Raw genomic sequence first — 24,641 nt, 5'->3', positions numbered from 1 at the left:
CAAATGGCAATTGATAAATTCTCTCACTTAATGCCAGAGATTGAATGAATTCAGAGACTGAAGGAACATTCCGTTTCATAAAAGTTTGCAATTTCAGAGGAGGTGACAGATAGAAACACAATGTATAAAAGCCATAAGTTGTTAGCTAAAGAATACTTTTCATATATTTTAGGTACGCCAGTAGTTTCACTGAGATGATATGCAGGGTGGCTTGTGAATCTTAACAGCTTTATAGTAGGCCCTTTGTCTTGTTTGCCACATTTACCAGGCAAAAACTCAATGATCCCTGCCAATCTAAATAATATCCACTGTGGCACAATGCCTTAACCAGCAGTATCAGTGCAGACTTAAGTTACTAGAAGTTAGTGCTAAGGTGATGCATGTTTACCTTCCTATTTCTTGGAAGCAATATGCATTGGGTGCATCATCTGCCTATCTTGGAACAGCCACTGCACATTACTGAAGGAATCCAATCATTCAACAAGATAACAGGACCAAAACAATGTGCTACAGGGTTCCTGGATGGTAGCTGGTGGCCTACCTTCACTGGTTCAAGGGTGGCTGAGAAGGCATCTTGCAGGGCACAGCAGGCCAGCTTCCACATCTCCTCAGAAAAGACAGGCCCTGCTGTCACCAGCACATACCTGAAAAGAGCCCACTTCTAGCATTTGCATACTCATCAAGATGCATCATCGTCATGTGAACACCTGCAATGTGACCTGGCCTCCAGCTCTGCCTGCCATGCAACAGTAGAGCAGGGGCATCTGAGGAACTGGAGGTTGAGCATTTTTTAGTAGAGTTCTGCTGCGCTGCACACAGCCGTACTGACCTGATGCAGGAGCAGCCCACGCGAGAGATGATCTCTGCAGGCTCAGACACACACGCCACCAGCAGCTTGAAGAGGTCCTTCAGCATCAGGTTAATGAGACTCTCATAACCCATGTCTATAGGAAGACATGAGCACACACAATACACGCTGAATGCAGGACATTACACAACATGCAATGTAAAGTATTTCTAGTGCATCATACTCATTAAAGTAACAGTGCTCAATTCTGTTGTAAATGCATGACATGTAAATAATCTCCATAATTTGTATGGCTGAATTATTAATAAACAGAATTATTCAGGACATAGAAGCTGTCTGTCTTTTGTTATACAAAGCAGAAGTTGTTTCTTTGAAGTGGCAGTCCTACCTGAATGTATGAAGCTTTGAATGTGCTCCACCACCAGTTCACAGGACAGGCCGATGGCATGCTTGAAGTTTGCAGCAGCAACATCCCAGTATGAGTAGTCTCCATGGCTACGCTGTAGCCATAGCGACATGACTGGCAGAAGAAGCTGGATGACAGAGAATATGGCAAAGCCTGGGCCTTTGGAGGTAAGCAGAGAACAGTACATATGGGAGGTGGATTGTCAGCAGAGAGAGCCCTTAGATAGCAGAGTGTATCCGAATAGTAAGGCACAGGTGATCAAAAATATTTAAGAGCTTTTAATTAAGAAATATTAAGAATTTTTCATATGCACAGAATCAGAAAGGGGGTATGTATGGATGGAGGCAAGACTGGAAATTAAGAAAGCAAAGTTAGAATACAAGGATACATTTGAAAATAAGTTCAGGATTAAATGGTAAGGAATAACAAGACTGGTCGTAAAGAGAGAGATAACAAGCCTATTAGACTTGATGGTTTTAAGTGTAACAGAACTGGCTGAGGCTGAAGTGATGCATTTTAGATTTGGAGCAAGAAAAAAATTCAAACATTGTGGAAAATGTTCATTATTGTACCCATTGCCAAGTGATAATCACCCACAGAGATGAATGATTTTCACCCTGTAGCTCTAATATGAGTGGTAATGAAGGCATTGAAGTGAAGAAACTCATTAAAGGGGAATTATTGGGCTTAGTGGAGAATCATTGACCGAATGCAGTGTGCATATAGATCCAGTAGGGTAGAGCATGATGGTACTGGTATTCTGATGAATCTCCTGTACAGACATCTTCAATGTTCAAAAACTCAAAAAAATCTGCCTTCAACACAACAGCGCCTCAAATTTTAGTTAACAAACTTATTACAGGTCAATGTAGGTTCTAACCTAGCAGTTTGAATTATGGATTTTTTAAAATATATAGAACACAACTGGTAATGTTAATTGCTTTTTATCTGTAAAACATCTCTTCTCCATTGGCTCCCCTTAGGGCAGTGTTTCATCTCCACTTGTATGTGCTTTATATAAACAATAGTAGGAGTCAACTTCAAGAAGATAAATCCTAAACTGAACATGAGCCAGTGGTTGAAGACTTGGTTGAGGTGCAATGGAGTACACCCGTCGATCGCAGGGTAGACTAGAAGGTGATTAACCCTTTTTATATGTAAATTAATTAAACTTTCATTACATTTTAAATGATTGCTTGGAAACCAGAATTGAATAGACCCAATAGTATAGTAAAGGTGGCAGTAAAACTGTGACTGAGTTTCAGCCTCTTACTTCTGGATGTAGATCCAGGGTCACAGTGGGGGAAGAGTAATAGATGGAAAATCTCTTTTAAACATAAAGCTATAGGTTTTTTTTATCTGCGATAAAATGTCTTAACACTATTTGACTGAATATAGGATATGAGATGTGTTTTTGTGAAAGTTTGTGTGTGTTGTTTTTTTCTTCTCATTGTCCCTTTGGGGACAATAAAGGAGCTATCCTGAATCACCATTGTTCTGAGTTGCAGTTTACCTGGCGTTTTGGTGACCTCTCGGAGTAGCTCAAACAGCAGCTCCAGGGTGGGTGGTTGGTGCTGACGGGGGCAGTTAGATACAGCTGCAGTCAGCTGCTCCAACAGGAGGATCCACACCTGGATTAGACCTGCAGAGAGAGACATACCCACACCGACACCCCCATCCACACCCCACCCCCACACACCCCAGGTTGAGAGTTGCCTCCAATCAGTTCAACAAGAAACAGCCTAAATGCGACATGCATAGCACACGGCTACATTTTGCAGCCTGTGCAGAGGACGACAACACAGCCATGAGCTCAATAGGTCACCTGTATCATCGTCGAACTCAGCTAGAATGCAGTCCAAGCCATCTTCGCTGCTCACTGAGCGTTCCTGGGCTCTCATTGGCAGGCTGGCCAGCCGTGCCCCCAGAAACACCGGCTTAGAAGGCATCTTGTAGATCCTGGCCAGTAGCTGGAACCCATAGACATCATGTTGCACATAATGTTCTATAAAAAGAGCATTTCACATCCAAACTGATTTGTTCTTCTATACTGAGTGTACTTGAGTCTGGTTTAAGGCAGCAGAGGAATTATGGCTGAATTTGTACTTGTGTCTCAGAAGATGCACAATGCTTGTGACATTGGTAACCTGTAGAAAAACTGGGTAAAATTATAAGTAGAAATAGTAGTAGTAGTAGTAGTAGTAGTAGTAGTAGTAATAATATTATTATTATTATTATTATTATTATTATTATTAATACCAGAAGTAGTAGTAACAACAACAACAACAACAACAACAACATCTAGGGGGTACCAGCATGACTGACCATGCATGTTGTCTGACATTAGTTTTGGGTAGCTGCAGGCAGCTAATAAACGAGAGTGTTACTTACGTGTGAGCACTTCCTCAGGTAGTCCAGGGCAGGAAGGCACAGGTCTGTAGAGCTATATCCACTCATGTGAACACAATCCCCAATCTCCTTATAATCCACTTCACCTGAAAACAAGTTGGTCCCAGAGTAACACAAGTCCACATGGCCAGAGGTACAAAAATAAGACGAAAACTCTCCTGTAGTCTTGTGTGTGTGTGTGGCTTTTCACCAGTCTCTTTGTAATGCAGGTGCCTTACCTAACCCTTTCACGAATTTCATAAGGCACATGATGTAGTCAGTTGCTGCGTTGGCAAAAACCTGAATGTTGTCTGTGTTAATGAAGGCTTCAAAGACGTCGAACACAGGTGCCTGGGATTTGCCTGAAATTATGCAAAATGAAGCAGTAAAGGCTCTGCATCTGTGGTACGGTAATGACACGACAACCAAATATTCGACACTGACCCATAGAGTATTCTCCAATCAGATAGTCCTTCATGTCGCTCTTGCTTCCGTGCACGGTGCGGAGGGCGCTGAAGAGTGGCCTCCAGCCGGACTGGATCTGAGGAGAGCACAGTTCCACCAGCTCCCCAATGGAGGTGATCACCTGGAAGCCAGGACAAACAGAACAGGGGTGAGGGTATGGGTGAACACATGTTGTGATCACATACAGAACAAAATGTATTTTTTAAAACATACATGTGTTCATTGGCATGAAATGGTAGAAACAGGCAAGTATTAGTTTTGGTAATTAATGTATTGGATAATAAGTGGATAAGGTCTGATTTTGTAAAGATGCATTAAGTGAAGTGTTGGACTAAATTATATGGTAAATGGCAGCTCTATATGTGTGTAAGAAAAAAACATTGATAACAGCTATGACTTTTAAAGTACAAGCGCAATGCACTGGTCATTGCATGTGCATCAGTGAGCGGAGTCACCTGGTCCTGCACGTCCTCATCACACAGTTCCAGCTGCATGATGTGCTCAAAGGGCCGGAACAGTGCCTCGTTGAAGTGGAAGTGCGCTAGCTCTGCCCAGCTGGTCAGCACCTCCACCAGCACATCGTGGATGAACGACACAGCCTTCTGTGACACATGTCGTTCTTTGTGACAGGCGGCCTGCATAAAAAGTGGAAAAAAAAAAAAATAGTGGCTTGATGGTTAAGTGCTGTAATGAGGTTGAGTCATTTCATTTTTTGAATATCAGTGGTATTCTGTACAGAGATATAAACCTTCAAAGCTTCCAAAAATGTCTGTTAAAGTCTTCCTTGAATACGTATGTGAATTAGTGAGCACCAAAAAGGCCTGGTAAACACAGGATGAAGATTTGTCATTCCCGTAACATTAGTTAATTGAGAGTCATTTGCAATGAGCCATTTTGTCTTTAAAAAATTATTATTTTTTTACCTCTACCAGGTGAGGGGCCACCACACTCCAGGCTCTCATCATGTGCAGTAGAGGTCTGCTTCTGTTCCGCACGACGTGAAGCATGGCCTCTCCCAGCCTGAAGAGATGGAGGGCACTACGCTTGTCGTGAGTCGATTTCGCCTCCCCTTCAGTGCAAGAAACAAAAAAGAAGCTTGTAATAAACAAAAAACCAAACTACACCATCCCGGCAAATTCTTCAGCTGTACTGCTCTGCTGTTTACACAAAACAGTACCCCCTTGAAGTCTCAAACAATTTAACTGAAGTCTTGGTTAACAAGAAATGAGGAACATCAAAATAAAGAGAGCTGTTGTTTTTAACCTAGCAGGCAGTGAGATACTTTTCCTACCTGGCATGGCTAAGGAGTAATCTCCTGTCTCTGTGACTGAATCAAAAAGCTGTGACTGGGAGGCTTTCCTCAGCTGGTGCAGGAAACCCACCAGACCCACCAGGTTAAGTTTGCTCACTGCATCTTCATACAGTCTACAAGATAGAAGCAAGAAACAGATTATGCACACATATATAGTTAAAAGATGATGAAACAAGAGCAGGAGTGTCATAAAAGAGCATAAAGTAAAAAAATTGTACATTTACATAAATTCATCTACATAAATTTAATATCAACTACTTAGTGAGCTGTAAGTTAAATAAGTGAAATAATTCTCATTTTCCAACTTTAAGAGCTAGCAAATCAGTTATCCACAGCGCTGCCATTCAGATAGACTTAAGAATACATAAAATGAATTTAAAATGATCATACATTTATGCATGTCTTAAAATTAATTTTCTAAATTATGATTGTCACTTTTAATATCATAAATAAAAAACATTAAGCAAGCATATCTGTACACTGAATTCAAGGTTGTTATGAAGTCTGATTACAGATTTTTTTTTTTTTCATTAAGTAACTAAATAAAGATTTGGAGCACAATTTTAAAGGCACTTTCCTAGCCAAAAGCACTTGAAGGCCCCTAGCTGCAAGAGGGATCACAGCAGGATTCATGCAGGAGGCAAAGATGTAAAAGCAGCAAAAAGAATAAAGCAGAAGACGAACAAGAAACACAGCGACCCCTACCTCCCAACCCCACACCCCAACCTGGCGCAGTACCTGTCTGCCTGCGTTGAGAGTGCGTACACGGCCTTGGCGGCGGCAGTGCCCATCAGCAGGCTGCCCCCCCGGAGGTCGAAGCCTCTGGCTTGGCTGCCTTCGCGCAGGAGCTCCTGTATGGAGAGCGGCTGGATGACCGGGTGGCCCAGGCTGAGATCCAGGGATGGGCCACACTCGGCGTCCAACTCCACAGCTGCGCCTGCCAGCCCTGCTACCGACACCTGCTGCGGTGTCTGAGTGATGGCCACCGGAGGCTGTGGGGTGCCATCACTGAAGTGGGTGTGCTCCAGTGAGCTCACATACTCCATCACCCTGAAATGGAACTAGTGAAGGTCAATGGGCAGGACAATGCTTGTGAAGCCTACTTGTTTGTGCTAAGATTTTAATTTAAAGTTAGAACTAATATTAAAGTTAGAGCTAAAAGCTTGAACTAATATGTACAGGGCCTTGAAGTATTCATACCCCTTGACCTTTTCCACATTTTTTCATGTTACACCTACAAACTTGTATTTTATTGGGATTTTATTTTATAAATGAACACAAAGTAGCAAGTAATTGTGACATGAAAAGAGAATTATACATGGTTTTCAAATGTTTTAATAAATAAAAATCTGGAAAGTGTGGCATGCATTTGTATTCAGCCCCCTGTACTCTGATACCTCTAAATAACATCCATTGTGACCAATTGCCTTCAAAAGGTCACCAAATTAGCAAATAGAGTCCACCTGTGTGTAATTTATTCTCAGTATAACCACAGCTGTTTTGTGAAGCCCTCAGAGGTTTGTTAGAGAACATTAGTGAGCAAACAGCATCATGAAAACCAAGGAACACACCAGACAGGTCAGGAATAAAGTTGTGGAGAAACGTAATGCAGGGTTAGGCTATAAAAAATATCCCAAGCTATGAACATCTCACGAAGCACTGTTCAAGTCATCATCCAAAAATGGAAGGAGTATAGCACAACTGCAAACCTACCAAGACATGGCTGTCCACCTAAACTGACAGCCCAGGCAAGGAGAGAACTACTTAGAGAAGCAGCCAAGATTCCCATGGTCACTCTGGAGGAGCTGCAGAGATCCACAGCTCAGATGGGACAATCTGTCTACAGGACAACTATTAGCTGTGTACTCCACAAATCTGGCCTTTATGGAAGAGTGGCAAGAAGAAAGGCATTTTTAAACGCAGGCCATAAGAAGTTTGCGGTTTGCCACAAGCCATGTAGGGGACACAGCAAACATGTGGAAGAAGGTGCTCTGGTCAGATGAGACCAAACTTGAGCTTTTTGGCCTAAATGCAAAACGCTATGTGTGGCGCAAAACTAACACTGAATATCACCCTGAACACACCATCCCCACCTTTAAACAAGGTGGTGGCAGCATCATGCTGTGGGGATGCTTTTCTTCAGCAGGGACAGGGAAGCTGGTCAGAGATGGATGGAGCTAAATACAGGGCAATCCTAGAGGAAAACCTGTTAGAGGCTGCAAAAGACTTAAGACTGGGGCGGAGGTTCACCTTCCAGCACGACAACGACCCTAAACATTCAGCCAGAGCTACAATGGAATGGTTTAGATCAAAGCACATTCATGTGTTGGAATGGCCCAGTCAAAGTCCAGACTTAAATCCCATTGAAAATCTGTGGCAAGATTTGAAAATTGCTGTTCACAGATGCTCTCCATCCAATCTGACTGAGGTTGAGCCATTTTGCAAAGAAGAATGGGCAAAAAGTTCAGCCTGTAGATGTGCGAAGCTGGTAGAGACATACCCCGAAAGACTTGCAGTTGTGATTGCAGCAAAATGTGGTCCCACAAAGTATTGAGTCAGGGGGGCTGAATACAAATGCACACTACACCTTCCAGATTTTTATTTATCAAAAACTTTGAAAACCATGTATCATTTTCTTTTTACTTTACAATTACTTAATACTTTGTGTTCATTTATCACAAAATCCCAACAAAATATATTTAAGTTTGTAGGTGTAACATGAAAAAAAATGTGGAAAAGTTCAAGGGGTATGAGTTCAAAGTTCAAGGCCCTATAACACACAAATCACATCTTGAAGTAATCATTTTTCTGCAAACCATTTAAGAACATAGAACTAACTGGATCTTTCCAATCCCACAACAAATTCAAATATACTGGTAGTAAAAATTCTACAATGCAAACTTTGTGTGTCTGTATAGGACATAGCACAACTTTATCAGTTCAGTCTCTGAGAAACCATTCTCAAGATTTTCAATGAAATCTTGGCTCAGGACTTTCACTTAAACAGCACATTAGGTCAGATACTTTCATTTCATTCCATTCCTGCCTTCGACGCACACAATTCAGGAAATCTGAATAATTATTTACCAATTCCCCGACCAAGGGTCAACACAAAACCTGCACAGCTTGGGGTGAGGAACCACTCGAGTAGATGCAGTGGGAGAAAATCCCACGACCCCATACCTGAAGACATGGGGCCAGCAGTCGTAGTTATGGCTCCCCATCTCTAGTCCCACGTTGAGAATAGCGTCCATGCACAGCACATGGGCCGTATGCAGCTTTACTCCCTGACAACGGCTCATCTGCTCCAGCTTCTGCTCCATTCGCTGTTTGACTAATGCCAGCACAGACAACCGCACCATTGCTCTCAGCATTGTATGTATATAAAGCTTGTGGTAGGTAAAATATAAAGTGATGTATATGTAAGGAGCCAAAGGTTTCATGTCCTGTTCTGAATGTTTATTGCTGAATGTAATGTCATGGCTAAGATGAAAATCAGGAAAATAAAACTAAAACAATATTACTTCTCTGCTCAATGAAGTGTTGACACTTTGTTGTTTTGACTCTTCCCCAGCAGATTTGTTATCAAGGTAATGTGTAGACTGTAAAGGTTAAATTCATATTGTATGCACATGCATAACTTATTAACTGAATTGGAGCAATTTTTATACATGGCCTTCCCATTTCCAAGGACCCAGTGTACTTAAACAATTGTCTGCTCATTTTTTTATTTCTTGTTTCTTGCTAGGCGTGTGTACCTGTATTATTAGTTCATGCACAAGAGATTTGATGTTGCATTTGTAACACGGCTTGAAAATGCTCAATTGAAAAAAACTCACTGGAAGGTTTACCTACTTCACCTTGTAGCAGGACAATGCAAACACTCCGAAAGGAACCGTGTGTTTCTCAGAGCCATAAAATTGAATGTTGCTGGCTGGCCAAGTCAATCACATGACCAGAAACCCACTTTGCATGCAATTCACTTACTGAAGACAAGAAAGGAGTCAAAAACTCCACGCAGGAAGAGAAAGGTCCTAGCAGACCATCACAAGGTAAAAATACTCAGGATACCCAGCATTTGCACTCTGGCACCTTTAGTGGCTATGCAACCATGTACTAAATGTGGTCATTAAAAAGAAATGAACTTAAATTAAAAGTTGACATTCTGTACAATGACATTGTTGTTTAATTTCAAATCCAAGCTGCTGGTGTACAGAGACAAAACAACAAAACTGTGTCACTTTATTAAATATTACGGACTGCATGGTATGTATAAAAGCATAACAGGCCCCATACCCTATATGTGGGTGAGTACCTTGAGTAATAGCATCTCCAGCCTCAAGCAAATCTCTCTCTTCCTTCTCCTCCTGAACGCAGGAAGCCGCTGCCATCTGGGCTACAGCTGACGCACAGTTGGCAGCCACGCCTACTCGTGAGCACACATCAACGCACATTTACAGTCATGGCCAAAAGTTTTGAGAATAGCACAAATTTTGGTTTTCACAAAGTTTTCTGCTTCAGTTTTTATGGTGGCAATTTGCATTAACTCCAGATTGTGAAGAGTGATCAGATGAATTGTAATTAATTGCAGTCATTACTTGCCATGAAAATTAACTTGATCACAAAAATGACTGCATTCCACCCACTGCATTTCAGCCCTGCCACAAAATGGCCTGCTAACATCATTTCAGTGATCTTCTCGTTAGCTCAGGACAAAGTGTTAACGAGGACAAGGCAGCTGATATCAGGTGATATTTGTCAATAAAAGCTTAAAAAATGAAATGCTTATAATTGTACATCACTATACCATATAAACATGTGAAAAATTTATATAAAAAAAAAAAAAAAAAAAAAAAAACTGATGCAGTGAACTTTGTGAAAACCAAAATGTGTGTCAGTGTCAACTTTTGGCCATGACTGTACACAAACACACACATTTGATCAGCACTCAGAGGCAACCATGTTCTCCAAGTGCCAATCTGCATCAGTTTTGCCATGGAGCAAAATCTTTGTTTGAGGAAATTTCATGTGAAATAAAGTTCTACACTGTCCTGTATCAAAAGGCCAAATTTGTAAGACTATTATTTACAATTTTAAATTGGTCTTAGTTTAAATAATTGTAAGAAACTGTAATAAAAGATGTCAGTGTTAGCAGTTACTAAAACTTAAACAGCCACCAACTGCAGACACTGCAATTTCCAAACACTATTTTCTGATGATATCTTATTTTTTGTATTTGTATTATTTTTTGCATTTTATCTCATTTATTTTAATGCATTATTTAAGCTAATTTACTTCTTTCCTCTTCCACTTTGTTCTTTTATCATCTTCTATTTTTTTCTTAATATAATCAGTTGAACTTTATTTCTGCTGTATCTTTTCTGTAAAGCACTGAGTAAACCTCAAATAAAATGCAATGGGGCGGGTCATTACCCAAAGCGCAGCTGAGCGCAGCTGCCTTTCTCAGGCCGTCCAGGCTTAGGCAGATGGTGTCACGCTCCCTCTGGTTCTGCACCTTCACACCCTCCGCCCCCAGGATGAAGGCCAGCCCCCGTGAGCTCCCGGCCATGCGGCCAGTGAGGGGCGTGGACAGGGTGTCGATCAGGTTCTTCCAGCAACCAGTCAGGATGTAGCGGGCAAAGACAACACCTTTGAGAAAGAAAGAAAGAGAGTGAGTGAGTGAGTGTGTAAAAGGCAAATACTAAAATAGCAATAAATAAAAAGGTAGTGGGGGCAGCTTCACATTATATGAATGAGACCATCCTAAATAATCCTTATAAGCTTATGATCACTGCTATCTATGTTAGCATTCCTAATGGGTTGAAGCATTCACTATTAGTTTCGTTTTGTGACTGACAAGGATATAATATGGGAAAAAACTGGATATGGTAGTACAGGAGTAAATGGCCCAATGTATAGAACATTATCCCTGAACAATAAAGAGGCATGGAGATTTCCAACCAGCAGAAAAATGATCACACACCATATAATCTGCTAGCCGAGCTATAGCAATCATGGAGAAGACTTTCTTTGTACTGTTTAGGCTTTATGCTGACTGGCAGCTGTTGTCATGGGAAGCAGGCAACCGACCTGCCTTTGATGTGAGTGCTCACAGAAGACGACAGCCACCCCCACGCAGCTCCAGGTGTGCACACACACTCACTCACACAGGGAAGTGGTGGAAAGCACAAACACTGTACCTACCTGCTGCCATGGTGTCACTGCCATTCTTATCACTTATAAAGGGTGATTGCATTGAGGCCCTTCTGATCAGTTGACCTCCAATAGCACTGCTGCCAAGACCATCAATATCTAGAGAGAGAGTGCATGTGTGAAGCCTGTTTGATATCCATCACCACAATCACATTATTGGTTGGGGTAAATGGGGCAAAATATAATATAGGTAAGATATTGGCCTACATTCATATTTTATATATATATATATATATATATATATATATATATATATATATATATATATATATATAAATGAAATATGTAACAATGTGATGCTTTATTTTACATTTTTAATTCAATCATAAATCATTAATATGTTTCACAATAAATATCAATATACACTACATGGTCAAAAGTATGTGTTCACCCCTCCTATTTATTGAGTTCAGGTGTTTCAGCCACACCTCTTGATAGTAGCTTTAAAAGATTAAGCACTTAGCCATGTCATCTCCATAAACAAATATTGACAGAGAAATGGGTCATAATGAGGAGCTCAGTAACTTTATATGTGGCACCTCTGCCATAAGTCAGTGTGTGAAATTTCTGCCCTGCCAGATCAACCCCAGCCAGCTGTAACTTCTATTACTGTGAAAAGGAAGCATCTAAGAACAGCAGCAGCTCTGCCACCAAGTGGTGTGTCACGTAAACCCACAGAGTGGAGCTGCCGAGTGCTGAAGCATGCAGATTGTACACATCACCTGTGCTTAACTGCTTAACTGCTTAAACACAAACTCAGAGTTCCAAACTACCCATGAAAGCGACATTGGCACAAAACAGTGCATTGTCAGATCCATAAAACAGGTGTCCATGGCTGAGCAACTGCACACAAGCCCAAGTCACTAAATTCGATGCCGAGGATTGGTGGGAGCAGTATAATTTTAAACAATTATATATTTTCAACAGTCTGAGGAAGGTTTTTTTCTGCTCCCACATGACTGCTCATGTGCACAAAGCGTGTTCCATAAAGACAGGATTTGATGGAGTTTGGCGGCAGAAATTCCAGTCGCCTGCACAGAGCCCTGACCTCAACCCCACTGAATACCTTTGGCATTGGAAATTTGACTGCGAGCCAGGACTTCTCGTCCCTGACTCGGTCTGAATGGGCAAACATTTCCACGGAAACACTATAAAATCTTATGAAAAGCTATCCCAGAAGAATGGAGGCTGTTATGCAATGGGACTCCACACTACTGCCCATAGGTTTGGAATGTGATGACTAACAAGCTCTTATAGGTGTGATGGTCACTTATACACTGTGTTGCTTGGCCATTGTTTGGTCAAAAGTATGTGGATATAATCTGCGTGAGAGCAATAACTGGCTGTAGATATGAATGCATTTAGCAAGATCTGTACTGGTCTTCACTCATCAACTAATAGGTAATTATTTTAGAAAAGGTTATGGGGAACACAGTTTTATATATTTCTATATATTTTGATATACATCATACTACGGAAAATATTGATGCTCAAACAATATACGAGATCATATTTCCCAGTGCTACATCAGGCCTCAGGCAGTATGTGTTACCAGTAAGCATGGTGATGAGAGGGAGGGAGTGGTTCTCAGGAGAGCCCCAGTAGTCAGCCTCGCCCAGTATGTTCCTCTCCAGTACCTGGTGGTACATTTCCTCAATCCAGGCCTGAGAGAGCACCACCAGTACTCCACTGCTCTGGATCTGACGCACAAACTCTTTCTATGTAGAGGGACGCGAGCAAGCATACAGATACAGTTTTCATTTAGACCTTCAGATTTCAACATTGTAGATTTCAACATTGTGTGTGAAAGAGAGAGTTCCTGCAGAAATACATGGCTGGCAGTGCACCAAAAAGCATTTAAACAATGTAGATGTTGTTTATGCAGCCACCTGGAGTGAAAAGCAGTGATCTGGATGCAGCTGTGGGTTTTTACCAGAGTGATGGGGGCTGGCGTGGGCTTCCTGTGGTAGTAGTCGCAGATGCAGAGTTTGAGGTTGAGGAGCAAGGCATAGTAAGACACCAGATACAGTCCGTCAGCGTTCATCAGAGCCTGGCAACTCAGATTCTCACTGCCCTCGAAGCCAGGAGAGTGGATGCCCCCTGGATGGTAAACACAACAACAGGACTTCCACAACTACTAAGAAGAGCCTAAGAATCAGTTGTAACACAATAAAAGCAATGTTTCCACAGCTAGAAGAGCCTAAGAATCAGTGGTAACACAATGATAGAAGTACTTCCATAACTACAAGGGAACAGGAACTAGTGGAAACCAGAGCGTGGTCTTGGAGTTCAGCCCCTACGAGCCTTCATTTACCACAGCAATAGCTTATTTCTGCTTGGCATTGGTCCATCTTTGGCTTCTTTGCACAACATACCTGCTTGCAAGCCAGAGCAGAAGGTGGAGGAGAAGCTCTGGAAGGCCACGTCTACATCGGTCGGGCTGCACATAGCCAGGAGGCGCGGCAACAGCGCGGCTAGCGACTTGACGAAGAGGCGGGCACTCTGCTGGTCCGCCTCCTGGTTCTTTAGCAACTTGAGTGAGAGTGCGGCTGTGCGCAGAGAACGGTGGCCAGGGAAGTCACGTGGCGTCTGCTCTTCATCAGCCAGCGAGCAGTTGTCTGAGCCCATGTCGGAGACGTCCGAGCGGCCCGAGTCCTTCTCAGCCGCCATGGAGTACTGGTCACATGAGTCAAACTCAGTGCGTGACAGCTCCTGCTCGTCCACGCTGAAGTTGCTCTCGCTGTAGCGTGAGCCATGTGAGCGTGCGCGAGTCTCCACCGACAGGAAGTTGGTGATGTCCGGGTAGGCCAGGGCGTGGCTGCGCTGCACCACATCAGGTGGGGCGGTGCTGCCAGAGGTGGGTGCATCTTGGCCAGCACTCTCCCGGGTGCACGCTGGCAGGTCTGGTGCGGTACCCGCTGCTCCCCTACTAGAAGAAGGCGAAGGCAGACGTGGCTCTTCCCCACACTCCTCTGGAGTGGTTTGGCCTAGATCCCCCTCCAGAGTGGTCTTGCCTGTGTCGGTGGTGACGCTGATACTGATGTCAGGGCTGCACTCAGGGATGCCTGGCTCCCACGGGGCATTTTCATTGGATAGCACGCGCCGCTGCCAGCGGAAGTCAGCCTCGTTCAGCTCGACTGATTCCCGTGCTGACTCTACCCCCTCTTTCAACTCGTCCAGTCGCCGCAGCAAAAGGTGGGCCTGGTCTGTCTGCAGGCCCCGCCCCTGGCTGAGCTCATCCAGGGCACCCAATAAGGCACAGGCACAAGAAACTGATGAATAGCAGGCTTCAATCCCACCTTTCACACAAGCCTCGGTCATCCCATCCATCACCCTGTGAAAGCAGAACCCAGGAATGACATGTTAACAAAAATACCATTCAGCAGCATTAGTAATTATCAAGCTTGTGTTAATAAAGAACCTTCATAAAGTTTGACATTTACAATTTGAGGAGGTCAAGATGTGACTTCCTCTTCGAGAAGGATCTCTTCCTGGTTTCAGGCTCAGTAACACATGGGCCAGCGAGGTCAAACAAGCGCTGTGGGCTTCCAAGGATCTGGGCAACAGACCAAGGCAATGAGCCAGGTACAACAGATAAACTTCCAAAACGTTGCTCCCAATACCAACACAAATGCTAATAATCCATGAAAGTTAATTGGGGTGAGTTAGCATTAGCTCATGTTACCACTAGCTTTTCACCTATTTGCCATACTATTAGCCACAGTTAGCCATGTTAACATTTGCGAGTGAAGAGAGTCTTTAAAAAGGTCCCAGGGTCCACCACCACACCAGTATATTTAACCAAAAGACAAGCCACAAACTTTAAAGCCATAAAAAATAATCTTCACCTCCCTCATGATCTTGATAGCCTCTACCCTGTGCTGTGGTGGTGGGTAGAGCAGGATGCGATGGTAGAGCGACTGCAGCACGGGCTTCATGGACTCCACACAGCCCACCAGGCGGACCAGCTCGGCAGCGATGTAGCAGACGGTGCGCACCACGGGGCCGATGATGGCGGGGGCGCTGGAGGAGCAGCCCGAGCCCCTGCCCTGGTCGGTCACCCCTGCCCCGCATGCAGGCTCCGACTCTGGGCAAGGGCCTCCATGAGCTGAAGTGATGGTTTTGTCATTGACAGGGTTCCCTGTGATCACCACCAGCGTTGGACACAGCTGTTTCCTATGTGGTGATACATTTCAAAAAGAGTTTCAAAGCAGTTAAGGCAGTTTAGAGTGAGAACAATTAATTACCAATAATAGTTAAATCAAAAGCTAATAAGTATATGCATAAACAGTAGCTACTATTCAAGACTCTAAATAGCACCCATCACCAATTAAGTGCAAATGCTCTTGGTCGACACCTGTGCCATTTTGTTACTTAGAAAATTAAATACTACAAAAATGACCACCCCACTCAAAAGCATTTTGCATTAACACACAGTGTTACATGGATGGCTGGAGCAGTAGCTCACCAGACAAGGTCCATGAAGAGACGGTGCAGGTGCATTGTGGGAGGACAGCTGTTAAGCATGGCTAGAATGCACTCCAGATACAGCAGCTGCAGCAGTTGGTTCTCACTGTATGGAGGGGAAAAGAGCAGCCGTTTAGGAACGTGGCTTGCTTCGATCTCTCAGAGCCAGACACGCCAGCAGAAACACAGAGAGAGTTCAAACAGGCTGCCTGTAGGGCAAACACCTGCCAGAGATTCACAGTTAGCACCAATTGCATTTCATTATAAAATGTGGTTACAAATTGCTTGAGGGTAACAGTGATGTTACTGCACACCTTTAAGAAGAAAAATAGAAGTCTATCAATAGTGGACCAAAACTGTCTATTGACACAATAGGGTGAATCAGCGCTCTCATTAAGGTGGATACGTACTTTGAAACAGACTCCAGTTTATCGCAGAACACAGTGAGGACGGTCACCACATCCTCAAACAAGGCTGCAGTAGTGGGAGAGATGTCTACACACACACACACACACACACACACACACACACACACACACGCACGCACGCACGCGCACAGCATTACTGTCAAATCAAAGCCAGGACCATCGTCTACACTGTTCAGAGAAGCGTGTTTCTATCACATATCTTTGCTGGCCCTTCTCTTGTTAGTACATCATTAATTCAATTAGACGTAATTCACTGTCTGGTCAACATCTCAAGTCTGGGATGGCAGTATGTGGAAGTCTATGGGATCTGTTGAAGGGAACATTCATTCAACTTCTAGCAGTTTATGCTCCATCAACATGACCAGAAGTACCTTTGCGCTGGGGCAGAGACTCCACTCCATCTGCACCCTACAAGACAGTACAGATTGCTTAGAGTAAAGGTTTGCTGCTTATGTTTACTTGAGGTTGAGCATCTGATTATAAGAGCCACATGTCGTCATTAAAGATTAAAATAATGGTAAAATAATTGTATAAAATAGCGAATGTATCAGGCCTAAATATTTGACAAATAAGTCAGCATTGAAGACAATGTCACAAAAGTATTGGTCAAACTTTGAAAGATGAGTTGACCTTTCATTTAAGATGCTGTAATACACATATGCAGCTTATGCTGTTTTTCCATTTATAATGCAGTACATAATGGTAAATATTGTTTAATGGTGTATAACAGGTAGAATGCAAGGAAGCTAGCACTTAATTAGACAGGCAAGAGTGTCTGTGTGTTCTTGATGGAGCTCAATTAGTGTATGTATGGGTTTGTATGTGTGTGGGAGGGTGTGTGTGTTGACTCACTGCATTCTCATGTCTATGGTGCAGTTGGAGGGTGAGATCTCCAAGTATCTGACTGAGTGTGGCCCTCACTGCTGTGTTGATGCTTCTCTGATGACAACTCGATATGTATGTGTCGATACACACCTGCAGGCCACACCCACACACCCAGAAAATATCATTTGTAAATGTTGATTTGGTTGGCTTGAATAGCCAGTGATGTATCACTAAATAAATAAACAAAGAAAAACCAGGAACTCCTTGTACCTTGTAGAAACCTATAAAATTATATAATAAAATTAAAAACTCTGAAGAAGTGGTCACATTCAGAAATTTCTAAAATGTATATAACGAAATGTCATATCCGCACAATCTTCTGCAACGGCTAACCAGCAAAGAAAGCCTCAAATGGAAAACTCCTCATTCTGCCATTAAGTCACTGACATGACCGCAAATAAAGTCTGCACCTGCTCATCCACGTTGCCTGGGAACCCATCGCCCCTCTGACTATGTCATGGAAACAGGACCTTGTACGTGACATATGGCGCCAACGTAGTCACATCAGTGACACCATGGCAGAAATGTTAAGGATTGGAAAAGAACATTTCATTCACAGTGATTAGCTTCCATGGGGTAGTCAAGCCTGTGTACTTCAGGCTGATCTGGCCGGATACTGAGTCATACATACACGTCACGGGGGGGATGAAAGAGTGATGGAAATACTAAGCAAGAGATTGCTGATGCTCCTTCTTTGTGTAGCAGCCCTCTAGCTGTGTAGGAAGGTTACAAATGGAAGCGTCTTTCAGGCCCAGACTGATTTACATGCTGTTTCTGATAGTGCTACAAGCACTTGCACACTCTTTGAATTACAGACCTGGATCATGGGGCTATGTTTTGAGAATACCTAATAACTAAAATATCTCAGTATTTTACACCATTTCTTAATGTTTCTTATAACCAGGTATGAGCTTTGCTATTTGTGTGGTTTTCCTCTCCTCTGACACACCTGTATTAAAATGGCCTTACCTCAGCAATGCTCAAAATGTTGTTGCCATTGACCTCAAAGGCAGATGAGTAGGTGACACACAGCAAGACCTGGACAAGAACAGGAAATGACAACTGGTCTTCAGATGAAACTGCTGCTCGTGTTAATGGCAGTAAGGAAAGTCACAAACAGATTCCCTGGGCTGACTTAGTAGTGTTATCACCACCAGCAAAAGCAGAAAACCCACCCATGGACAGTACATTGAGCTACATTTAGGCTATCAGTTAACAATAGTCCTGATACTACAAAGACAGCCAGTAATAGAGCAAGCTGAATTAACAGTATGGTGATACCAAACTGATCAGATCTGCTAGAAGAAACAGCACATTTGACATTAACGCCTCACATGGTGCTGAGTACATTTATTTCCAGCAGACTGTGACTGAAAAAAATTTAGAGTTAGAGACTGAATTGACTTTTTTTTTTTTTGCCCCAGTTCTTACACATGGCTTGCCTTCTGTCTAGCCAAAGGCTAGTGTTCATAAGAACTGCAAACCACTTGTAAATTGCATATTAAAGCTGTTTCTTAGGAACTCAGTACTGAATAAAATTATTCCAATAAAAGAGAATTAAAAAAAATAAATACTTGTCTTAGCTAACTTCTAACTTAGAAATGTTAGCAAAAAACAAGAGACCCAAAGAATGAGCTCCAAATCGGACATGACTCATAATATTAATAATAATAATAGTATTATTATTATTATTATTATTATTATTATGAAAGCATAATTGTCTAAAACATCTTTGTATTCTGTAGCATTAACAGTACACTTCACTAGAGCAAAGGAGCTCAAAAAATCGACAAAAACAGCTCCAGACTATTAGCCTTCCTTTTTTAGTCTTGGCACTGCATTCCAATAGGCAGTGTTCTACTGGCACTTCCCAGACACTTCCATTTCACAATCATATATGACTTACAGTTGACTGGGGCATTTCTAGCAGGCCAGAAATTTCATAAAGTGACTCCTTGTGAAAACAGCATTGCATTACATTTGAAGTCACAGAGCTTTTCAGTGCAACCCATTCTACCAACAACGTTTGTCAAGATTTCATGGCTAGGTGCTTGATTTTAGACAGAGCTCAGCAATAAGTTCAGCTGAAACACCTGAATTCTAATTACAAGGGGAGTCCATATACATTTGGCCATGTAACTTCTTGCTGGTAAATCTGTAATTAGAAAGAACAATTTAAAATATGTTTTATGCAGTGAAGTAACACACACACACACACAGACACACACACAGACACACTAACCTTCATGACCTCCACCTGTAAGTCTTCATTCAGAGTGGGAGTCACGCTGACAGCCTCGAGCACTTGACTCAGCAGTTGCTTCCCTGACCCCTTTGTTTCCGCAGCAACAAAGCGATCCTCACAAAGGATCTTCTATCATAGGACCATGGCAAAAGATCCATGATAATTACAATATCCATGATCAGTACAGTATTCCTTATATGAAATCAATTTATTTCCCCCACTTATATGTACACAGCATATGGTCTCCCAGCTCTAACAAACAGAATATGTATGCCTACTCTGTATTACACTAGAAAACTTAAAAATTAAAAAAAACTCTTAATAAAAGTAAACAAAGGTTGATATATAAAAAAACAAATATATTAGGTTTCATATGCTTGTATACTCTTAAAAACCCTCTAAACATTTAAAGAACATTTACTGTCCCTGAGAGGAATTCTTGTGGCCACGCAATTGTGTTGTCAGGACAGTATGTTCACTTGCATTATAAGTAAAACACACTGGTATGTTGAAAATGTAGGATGAATTATTTCATACCCACAAAATCACATACATTTTTTTTTTTGTTTGCTTGTTTGTTTAGGATTCTCTGTTTGTTTTTCTCCATATTTCCTGATATGCAATTTGGCTGAAGAGGAAGCTGAATAATCAAAATAATTCTCTAACCTGCATTCCTGAGAGGGCTGTCTGGGCCAGCTTGGGGTTTTTGGACTCCAGGGCCAGCTGCAAAGGGAAGAGGCATCTCTCCCTAAAAGCACAGTGCAGGTAGTAAGCAGAGGATCACAAACAATAGCATGCTTCACTAAGCACTGGCTTATGAGAATAATAATCCATGAGTGTCAAAACAGAAGAAACAAAATTTAACTCTGTGTTTCTCCATTTTTCAAGCCTCAAAAGCTTCGGGGTGGATCGAAATTTGAGAATATTTTTCCTAAATTTCATAGTCACTGTTTAACATGAATAGAAGAGATGTAGGCAAAGCACATTTCATGATTTTAAAATATTTTGTATCACAATATAAAAAACTTAAATGTGAAATCTGAAAGAGAACAGTGTTCAAAATTAGATAACACTTTGGGATACTTCAGTTATTGCAGGTAATATAGCAACTAATTCTAATGCCCTTAATTATCTGACAAGCCCCATTTATCTGACAACAATCACAGCCATTTTGCAAGATGGGGAGTATCTAAAACATGACTAAAACCCTGTGACAGGGATGACACTTTCAGCCACTGCATGAGAACTCCGTCATTCCAAGAGTGTGATTTCTAGAATAAGAGGAAAAAAATACACAAGAGAACAGGATGATACGGAGACACTCACTGGGACCTAACTCAACACTGCAACTGGAGTTGCTCGCCGATTTAGCACTGAATGGGTCAAGGCTGTCTTGGTGTACAGCGAGTTGCCGTCTGATAGAATTCAGACTGAAAGTTCATTGCACTGTAACCAAGCTTCTCATCAACAGAAAAAATCAAAAGGCAAGAACTTTGCTGAAGAAAATGTTGTGTAGGTGGAGGAGAACTGGTCCAAAGTCACTTTATGACAAAGTCACTCATCACTTTAATGATGAGAGCAAGTTTAATTTAGTTGGGTCATATGGGAAACATGTTCATTGTCAAACTTGGGACACCCAGAACCCAGAGTGAGTTAAAAAATTGTTTTTTTGGAGAACGAAGTGATGTGGTTTGGTGGATGCATTCTGCAGCAGGAGTTGGACTTCTAATCCAGTTACATGGCAAGGTACTGCTAACATTTATCAGAAGCTCCTTCAGCAACATGTGGTTCCTTCCCTGTGAACACTTCCCAATCAGACAGCAATGTGTATGCACAATCATGCCCTTTGTCACACTGCAAAACAGGCAAACACTTTCTTGAAGCTGAGTACACTGAAATAATGAAATAGCCAGCCCAGAGCAACAAAGTTATGGTTAGAAAACCCACTACAGTTACCAAACTGTGGAAGAGACTGGTTGACGATTGGAACAAGTCCAAATGAGAGCAGTGTGAGAAACTGGTGAAGTTCCGTGGGTGCAGATAAGCTGAAATCATCCAAAACACTTCATACTACTTTCCAAAAGCTACAACTATCAAAATTTCCATTTGTAAGCTTTTCTGCTACAATGGTTATTTTTCTCTAATTTTCATCCCTGTATTTTCCACATATAAAAGCTTTGTAAGTGTCGATTTTGAATAACAACCAAGTAGAACAGTGTTTCAAGTGAGAAAGATCAGAATAAAATCAAGTTTAGAATAAAATCAAATGTTTATGAATCGATCTCTAATCTTGAGCTATACTATACTTTGGACATCACCATCTTCCTGCACATCCCTAGAGGCTAGCTAGAGGATAACCCCATCTTGCACTTCACTTGTATATTTTGCCAAAAAGCTACCAGAGGTAACAGTGATCAATGTACTCGCTCCTTTCTGCAAAGATGTTTGAGCAGGTTCAGCACAGCTTTGAGGCTTTTTTAAAAGAAGCATAGTATGTGAACTACTTTAGTAGTTTGTCATTTTTCTCTTGCCCAAGTTTAGGTCTGCAACATATCAACTAGTGCTGCTAAAGTCAGCAGAAGCTTAATTTTATTGAATGTTACATTTAATAAATGTTTTATTCTTCTTGATGTTGCCTCATTTTTTTGGCAGGTCTTTTGGCAAGAAGCAAGCCCAGTTGACTGAAAGAATGCCCTGGTGTTTTCTGAGAATGTAGAGAGACAGAAGAAATGAAACAACTGATGCAGGAGTTCTCATCTCCAGCATCATCTGCAGCATCTGCAGCCATGGGTTTGCAGCCCTGCACGGTTCCAGTAATGAAGAAGAAGTCATGGCTGGTGCGGAAGCACACTTTTACAACAAACAGCCAATGTGTGGATGCTGCAGTGCTCTGCAGATACACATGGGTACAAACAGGGCCACAACTGATATGCCTGGAAGACGTAAACTCAAATGAAACCCAACTTACCTGAGCTTTGATGGTGAGGTCTTAGCTGAGCCATTTTGAGCATCTAGTGTTTCTGTTGAAAGCACAAAAAAATACTTGTAACTATATTTACAGAACTGTTTGCAATCTTGTGCACTAATTCCGAAGACAGGTGTAATATACAAATATTAGACCAAATTAGACTGGGGGGGGGGGGATCCCAAATCGCATGGAATATTTCAGAGTTGTTCAAGACAACCTCACTCTCTGAATTAATTAGTGTTCTGCATAAAATCTGATTAATCTCACATGTGCGTACCTGCTCTGTTATTAGCACATCAGCAAAGTCTGACTGCCTAGTGCATGAAGACTTGGTTAAGCCAGAGAGAGAAAGGTGACAAGGGTTCTTAAAAGATCTGCTAAAAACCTATTCAACAGCATAACATCATTGATTGGTACAAATGTCAGTTTGTTGGTATACTACATACCATATTCAGCAGTCACACCACCATTACTGTGATATTAAGGTATTAAGTCCATCGTACAGGTAACATCTGTCTTTTACAGTACTGAGCCTACTTATTGATTGCCAGTTTAATTTAGTGTTAATTAAAAACAGCAGTTCTGATGTAAATCATTTAAATAGCTGCAATATGACATGGCCTACACTGTTGCTTTATGACATCCCTGTATTGGCTGTTTAGTGTTTCCTATGCTTACAACTGGTTCACTTTTTTTGTTCACTTCTTCAGCACTAATAATTTATTTCTAAATAAATAAAGGACAGCTTTTAATCAAGCAATGGAGAAGGGGACTGCCTCCTCTATAAACTTCTAATGCAATCATTGGAAGGTTATCTGTTTATTTATTTCTCCCAAATGAATAATGAAAGTGAATTCAAAAATCCTGTAGATTTAGTCTGCCCTACACGCTTTTGGCCTAAATACGGCTAAGCTGTAAAGGGAAAGACGAAAGATGACCATCAATAGTTAAGCCGGTGTAATGTATTCAACTGAAGCAGCGCAAAATCTAGTCTAAAAGACAAAAATAATTCTACAGATACAAATTGGAGCAAGAAATAAACACCTCGAAGAGTGACGGAGCTTGATCTATTCATTAAAAGAAAATTAAGGCAGGCGTTTGCTCTTTCGCCATAAGCTATCGTCCAATGACGACCAATAAGTTCCAAATATTAAACGTATTTTAGGTCGCGTAGTTTCGAAAAAGAAATCATATAGGCTACATATAGACATAATGGTCTGCGATAGATAATGATGTCAATATCAGATACCCACAGCTAATATTTATACAACTGTATAAATGCACACTGTAAGCTTGTGCACTAATTCCGAAGACACAGCTGCTGACAGGTGTAACACGCAAAAATTAGACTTACCGCACGCGAAGGTACAAGCATCCCGAATAGCTTTATATTTACTCCCAGAGGCATCTTTTTGAAGCTTTCGAAGAATTTCCTCCATTGTGAGACTTGTTGGTTGAGATTCAAACGGCATAAAAGACAGTTTTAGGCCTCCTGTTTAATGCAAGGCATCCCTACCGCCTGTAGCTAGGCTAAAGATGATTCACTCTTAGCCAGTGCTGTATGACTAGACGTCAGTGTCTTAAATTAGGAAGAATCCGTTTATTCACTTTAATTACAAACGAAACTCTTGTCCTTTTTATGGGCTATTAACAATCTAATACCCCAAATATTTGTGAGTAAAACGCTGGTATAAATACATTCCTGCTCTGAACCTGAAATACGCAGCTGTTTCATTCCCTGAATCCGACCACCTCCTTCCAGTCGGAAACGGTGGAGTGAGGAAACTGCGGGTCTGGATTTTCAGGAGATTCAGTGATGTGGGTCTTCCATCGTTTAGTACAAGGGTTGTTGAGGGATGTATCCACATAGCCTACCTGGGGGGTGGGTGTGCGTGTGTCTATATATATATATATATATATATATATATATATATATATATATATATATATATATATATATATATATAAAAGTACATATTGGCTACATGGTGCTGGTGGTTTTATTGATGATATGGTTTTATTATGATATATATATATATATATATATATATATATA

The 24,641-nt window shown here is 41.6% G+C and overlaps 1 protein-coding gene across 2 annotated transcripts in view; it reads right to left on the bottom strand.

Annotated features, from left to right (window-relative positions):
- Positions 1-24,433, bottom strand: part of arfgef3 (ARFGEF family member 3) — a 33,465-nt gene extending 9,032 nt beyond the window's left edge. For both annotated transcript variants that reach the window (XM_027026455.2, XM_027026464.2), the window contains exons 1-30: positions 23,940-24,433; positions 22,586-22,637; positions 20,284-20,365; positions 19,615-19,746; positions 18,342-18,410; positions 17,340-17,462; positions 16,859-16,895; positions 16,470-16,554; positions 16,061-16,165; positions 15,441-15,768; positions 15,036-15,148; positions 13,968-14,926; positions 13,526-13,692; positions 13,145-13,310; positions 11,584-11,691; positions 10,813-11,028; positions 9,695-9,805; positions 8,563-8,713; positions 6,118-6,429; positions 5,359-5,492; positions 4,991-5,136; positions 4,523-4,702; positions 4,047-4,188; positions 3,842-3,964; positions 3,606-3,709; positions 3,040-3,184; positions 2,728-2,856; positions 1,197-1,373; positions 830-944; positions 542-644 (exon numbers count right to left, since the gene is read on the bottom strand). In XM_027026455.2, coding sequence (XP_026882256.2) covers positions 542-644; positions 830-944; positions 1,197-1,373; positions 2,728-2,856; positions 3,040-3,184; positions 3,606-3,709; positions 3,842-3,964; positions 4,047-4,188; positions 4,523-4,702; positions 4,991-5,136; positions 5,359-5,492; positions 6,118-6,429; positions 8,563-8,713; positions 9,695-9,805; positions 10,813-11,028; positions 11,584-11,691; positions 13,145-13,310; positions 13,526-13,692; positions 13,968-14,926; positions 15,036-15,148; positions 15,441-15,768; positions 16,061-16,165; positions 16,470-16,554; positions 16,859-16,895; positions 17,340-17,462; positions 18,342-18,410; positions 19,615-19,746; positions 20,284-20,365; positions 22,586-22,637; positions 23,940-24,057 — 4,932 coding nt within the window. In that variant the 5' untranslated portion in view covers positions 24,058-24,433. The remainder of the gene's footprint in view (positions 1-541; positions 645-829; positions 945-1,196; positions 1,374-2,727; positions 2,857-3,039; positions 3,185-3,605; positions 3,710-3,841; positions 3,965-4,046; positions 4,189-4,522; positions 4,703-4,990; positions 5,137-5,358; positions 5,493-6,117; positions 6,430-8,562; positions 8,714-9,694; positions 9,806-10,812; positions 11,029-11,583; positions 11,692-13,144; positions 13,311-13,525; positions 13,693-13,967; positions 14,927-15,035; positions 15,149-15,440; positions 15,769-16,060; positions 16,166-16,469; positions 16,555-16,858; positions 16,896-17,339; positions 17,463-18,341; positions 18,411-19,614; positions 19,747-20,283; positions 20,366-22,585; positions 22,638-23,939) is intronic.
- Between the last annotated feature and the right edge of the window lie 208 nt (positions 24,434-24,641).

This window comes from Electrophorus electricus, chromosome 11 (assembly GCF_013358815.1).
Source record: "Electrophorus electricus isolate fEleEle1 chromosome 11, fEleEle1.pri, whole genome shotgun sequence".
Classification (NCBI taxonomy): domain Eukaryota; kingdom Metazoa; phylum Chordata; class Actinopteri; order Gymnotiformes; family Gymnotidae; genus Electrophorus; species Electrophorus electricus.
This window is presented reverse-complemented; position numbering and strand designations above follow the sequence as displayed.